The sequence below is a fragment of the Propithecus coquereli genome, unplaced genomic scaffold (genome assembly GCF_000956105.1).
Source record: "Propithecus coquereli isolate 6110/MARCELLA unplaced genomic scaffold, Pcoq_1.0 Scaffold32, whole genome shotgun sequence".
In the NCBI taxonomy this organism is placed as follows: Eukaryota; Metazoa; Chordata; class Mammalia; order Primates; family Indriidae; genus Propithecus; species Propithecus coquereli.
In genome coordinates, this window is record NW_012148841.1 from 6,316,819 (window position 1) to 6,321,772 (window position 4,954).

At 38.5% G+C, this 4,954-nt stretch overlaps 1 protein-coding gene across 1 annotated transcript in view; it reads right to left on the reverse strand.

The window, feature by feature from the left end:
* Positions 1-4,954, reverse strand: part of PUS7 (pseudouridylate synthase 7 (putative)) — a 54,268-nt gene that overhangs the window by 1,926 nt on the left and 47,388 nt on the right. The window contains exons 13-14 of the mRNA XM_012650306.1: positions 4,403-4,504; positions 1,613-1,742 (exon numbers count right to left, since the gene is read on the reverse strand). Coding sequence (XP_012505760.1) covers positions 1,613-1,742; positions 4,403-4,504 — 232 coding nt within the window. The remainder of the gene's footprint in view (positions 1-1,612; positions 1,743-4,402; positions 4,505-4,954) is intronic.

Here is a 4,954-nt window from a genome sequence, read left to right on the forward strand (position 1 = left end):
ATGGCTTAAGCACAGGCATTTGAGGTTGCAGTGAGCTATGACGATGCCACTGCACTCTAGCGGGGGTAACAGAGGGAGACTCTGTTTCAAAAAAACAACCCCCCCCAAAAAAAACCCCAAATAGATCTATTGTAAATAATAGGTCAGACTCTTCAAAAACAGAACAGGGCCAGATTTTATATGTAAGTTTTGCCTTTATATTATTATATAGCAAGATGACAGATGATGCCAGCCTATGTAAAAGACATAAAATGTTTCCCAGATAGAAATTCTTTTTATACGAAATTGGTAGGCAGTAAACTTCAGTTTGCACAGCTGTGATCAAATTAATCACGGCATTTACATTTTCTCCACAGTGGTTATTACTACCAACACCACCTTGTTACTAATGAGGAATTGCTCTCTGGAGCGAGAAAGATAAAGTCCAACTGTGCAGACCTCCTGCCCACAATCCAGAGAAGAGAGGAGAGAGAGAGGGAAAAGAAGAGAAGGAGAGAGCGAAAGAAAGAATTTCCTGCCAGTGGCCAACAGGTTCAGGATTTAATTTTTAAATTAACAAATAAAGCTTTAGATAATACTGGGCATTAAAATATTTTTAAATGAATTAGTACAGATATCTTTTTCTCTAGAGAAACATGACATTAAAACAACTAGATTAGTGTTTGGAACTCACGCTAATACTGAGTAAGGTAACTTGCTCAGGGATAGCACTCTAAGAAAATCTCAGGTTTCCAGAACTAGGGAAAAAGTTCATTCTCTATATATTTCTTCAATAATTTAGTGATGCTAACAAAATGTAAATAAGGTCACTTGCACTATATGTTTACATTCAAAACAACTTCATTAATTTCTTGATGATTTGAAAAATGTCAACTGGTAACTGTAGTGATAATAATAGTAATAATAACACTTATGAAATACTTATATGCTGGATTCTGAGCACTGAAAAATACAGTCATGTATCCTTTAACAATGGGGCATACGTTCTGAGAAACACGTCATTAGGCAATTTTGTCATTGTGCAAACATCATAGAGTGTGCTTACACAAAACTAGATGATGCAGTTTACCACACACGTAGGCTATATGGTACAACCTATTGCATCTGGGCCACAAACCTGTACACCATGTTACTGTACTGAATATTGCAGGCAATTGTAACACAATGGTAAGTATTTGTGTATCTAAACATAGATAGAAAAGGCACAGCAAAATTATGGCATAATCTTACACGACTACTATCATACACATTGTCCACTATTGACCAAAACTTCGTTATATGGTACATGACTGTTTATGTGAAGCAAAAGCTTAAAACCTTATATGGTAGGCCATCAGACAGCTGGACAGCCACACATAGGAGCTGTGCACAGACACACCCGTGTGGGAATGGAGCCACCCTGCATGCTCCCAGCGTGGGAAGAGACGGAGATTCCATGGAGGTTCCCACTGTGATGGTGCAAACACAGTAACTGGATTCTATTTTTCTATAGCAAGCCATTTTTGTAAATACGTATGGTATAAAACTTTTATTTAAAATGAATATTTGATAATTAAAAAAAAAAAACCTTATATGGTAATTCAGTTCTACTTCATTCCAGACTGTTACTCACCAGCTAACGTTCTGAGGACGGATAATGATCTTTCGGTAGGCCCCTGAAAGGGAATAATCTCGAATTTTGTGTCTCATGTTGTCAATATCAAGATTGTCTGCTGTGAGCATTTCCCTGTAGGCATCTCTAACTAATATAAAATACAAAGAGTTAGTTGGAATGCAGCCTATCAACAAGTTACCCTAAAGCAGACCACAAATAGAGTAACATGTAAATTCAGTTTAGGTCACTCTAATTTATAATCCAAAGTCTATTCTTTGGAATCAAAACTGAGTGACTTAGTAACTAGGATTAGAGGGTGCCTCCAGCTTTGGTTTGGCCAATTTGTAAATTATCTTTGCAACCAGCCACAGTACCAATGGTGTAGGGTTCTCAGGCTATAAAAGGTCATTTTATCCAAAGTTGCTAAACTACAATTTATATGTGCTCAGAGTTGGAAGACATCATACACAGAGGCTTCAAACTCTCTATGGAAGAGATAGTTATATATAAATGTATAAAAATAAGAGACCTTGAAAAACCATCTGGCTCACCCTCGCACCTGATGTAGAATCTTTTTTATAACACTCAAGGAAGATAGTTTTCCAGCCTTTGCTTGCATGCTGTCATTAAGGAGGAAGTACTGCTTTGTGAGGTATGCAATTATTAGAAAATTCTTCCTATTCCAAGCTGAAATCCATTTTCTTGTAACTTTCTTGTTGATTGCTTTGGAACACAGCAGTTTAACTGTCCTCTTTGACATCTATTCCTAAGTATCAGACCTTTCAGCCATACAGTCTGTAGACCAAAAAATGGTTCCCTTGATTACCCCTCTTTGACATTTCTGAATTCTCCATCAAACTGTTTATCTGCCTCAGGCTAATAGGTTTATGTTCAACAATAACTGCAGATACTTTTTAACTTTTTATATAGACTACTATCAAACTGGCTCTCCTCTGTCTGTCCATCTGATCACTGGGCATAAATGTGAGAATTTGCGTTTAACTCTATTAAATGCCTTCCGCAGTTTTTCTTAAAAATACTTTTCTCATATAATTATTTTGTTTTACATTATTTGCAAATATAAGTAGATTTCCTTATTCAAATTATTCATAAAAATGTGTGGCAGAACAGGGTCAAAGAAAGACTCCTTCACTACACACTGAGGACAACAGGGATCCCTAAATCAAGCGTTATTGGATACTAAGTGTTTTGGATACTATGTTTCCTATCCAACCTGAAATATCACCCATCCAGTTTACAAGTCCTTATATTTGACTACAAGGTTTTCATCAACACTTCTGTCGATTTAGGTTCTAATTGATACTAGCCAAGTTCTTAATCCTCAGAGGTGTAAGAAAGAAGAGGAAAAGAATATTTTTTCTTTCTTGTGATGGTTGATTTTGGGTGTCAACTTAACTGGCTTAACTACTCAGATAGTGGGTAAAACATTATTTATTCTCAAGCATCCCTCTTCTGTTGAAAGGGAAGCCCAGGTGGTCTGGCATTAGATGAGAATGAACGTACTGCATCAGGTGTGTCCGTGAGGGTGTTTCCGAGGAGACTGGAATGTGAGTTGGTGGACTGAAGGGGAAACCTCTATCCTCAATGTGGGCAGGCACCAGCTAATAGGCTGGGGGCCTGGATGGAACAAAAAGGAGAAGGGCAAATTCTTTCCCTCTCTCTCACAGCAGGGATGCCCTTCCTCTGCCCTTGGATGTCAGAACTGCAGGTTCTCTGGCCTACAGACTCTGGGACTTGTGCCAGCAGCACCCCTCCCTCCAGGTTCTCAGGCCTTCAGCCTCAGACTGAGAGTTACACCATTGGCTTCCCTGGTTCTGAGGCCTTCGGACGAGGACTCAGCCAAGCTACCAACTTTCCTGGTTCCCCAGCTTGCAGACAGGCTGTCGTGGGACTTCTCAGCCTCCACAATCAAGTGAGCCAATTCCCCTAATAAATCCCTTTTTATCTCTATATATTATTGGTTCTGTCTCTCTGGGGAACCCTGACTGAAACAGAGAGGAAATGTGGCTTTTCGCATCTTAGTGCCTTCCTTCTCACTTATTCCCAGTACTGCTCTCCTTGGTTTCTACCCAGGGTAGGCAGATCACAGCCCTCCCTTATCTACCTTAAATTCTCCTCTCCTTCCCTCAACTCCTTTCCCCTCAATGAAGTCAAACATATATAAGTGTAGCAATTTGGTTCAATTAATCAATGTATAAATGACAGATTTACTATTGAACCCTTCTAGAAATATTTGCATTATCCAAGAAGGGCATTAATCCTAATCATTCTCTAATTCATAAAATTTCAAGGACTATAACACTGACAAGTAAAATAATTCTGGATTCTTGAGAAAAAAAATATTTTAAACAGGAAAATACCACACACAGGCCAGTCCTGGGTAGGAGTAAACTTCTAGGGTCAGTTCCATTACATTGGTCCTATGGATAGATCTGCTTTCTTTTTTCAGCACAAGGTCTGACACATGAACATATATCAGAAGGGACTGTCTCCAAGGTCCCTTAGAGCAACCCATACAAGCAACAGGCTGCATACACTACCAAGGAGGCTGCTGTTTGCAGCCATTGCACACCGGGCCCCCATGAGGGAAGGAGCATGGTCGGCTTAATTGGCTGCAGGATGATTTATATATGTTTAAAATCTAAATATCTTTTTAAGTCTGATGAAAATAAAGTTTTAAAATTATATTTAAAGTATTGATTTTTTTTTTCCTTTCTCCACTCTTGGATGCCAGTGGCTTGATGATGTTAAACTTGTTTTAACTATTTTCCCCTACAAGGTACTTACTTTTATGCTTTGGGTAGATAACATCGAAACCAGGCAAGGGCATTACCACATCATGGATGGAGTAATTATTAATATCTTCTTCCTCAATATAGGTGGCCGTGGCTGCAAATTCACAAGTAAACAATAAATGAAGAAAAAGGAAGAAAATAGGCAATATATTCATGAGCTCAATCTTCTAAAATTATACACATCTAAGCCAATGAGAAGCAAGTCCTAAGTTGATACAGGTTCAGTGGCCTTGGTAGCTGAAAGAAATTAAGTTGGGATACATACCCCTCTGTCTTTTCTACTCTACCTAAGAAATAAAAATCAAGGATTTAGAAAAAGTCGAATTTTCTTTTTATTAGAGACAGGGTCTCACTCTGTTGCCCAGGTTGGAATGCAGCGGCATGATCATAGGTCACTGTAACCTCTAATTCTTGGGCTCAAGCAATCCTCTCACCTCAGCCTCCCAAAAAAGTAGAATTTTTAATGAAAATTTTAAAATATTTATCTCTCAGCTGCATACACATATTTTAGGAATGCCTTCTTTTTAAAATCAGCTCCTTTAAC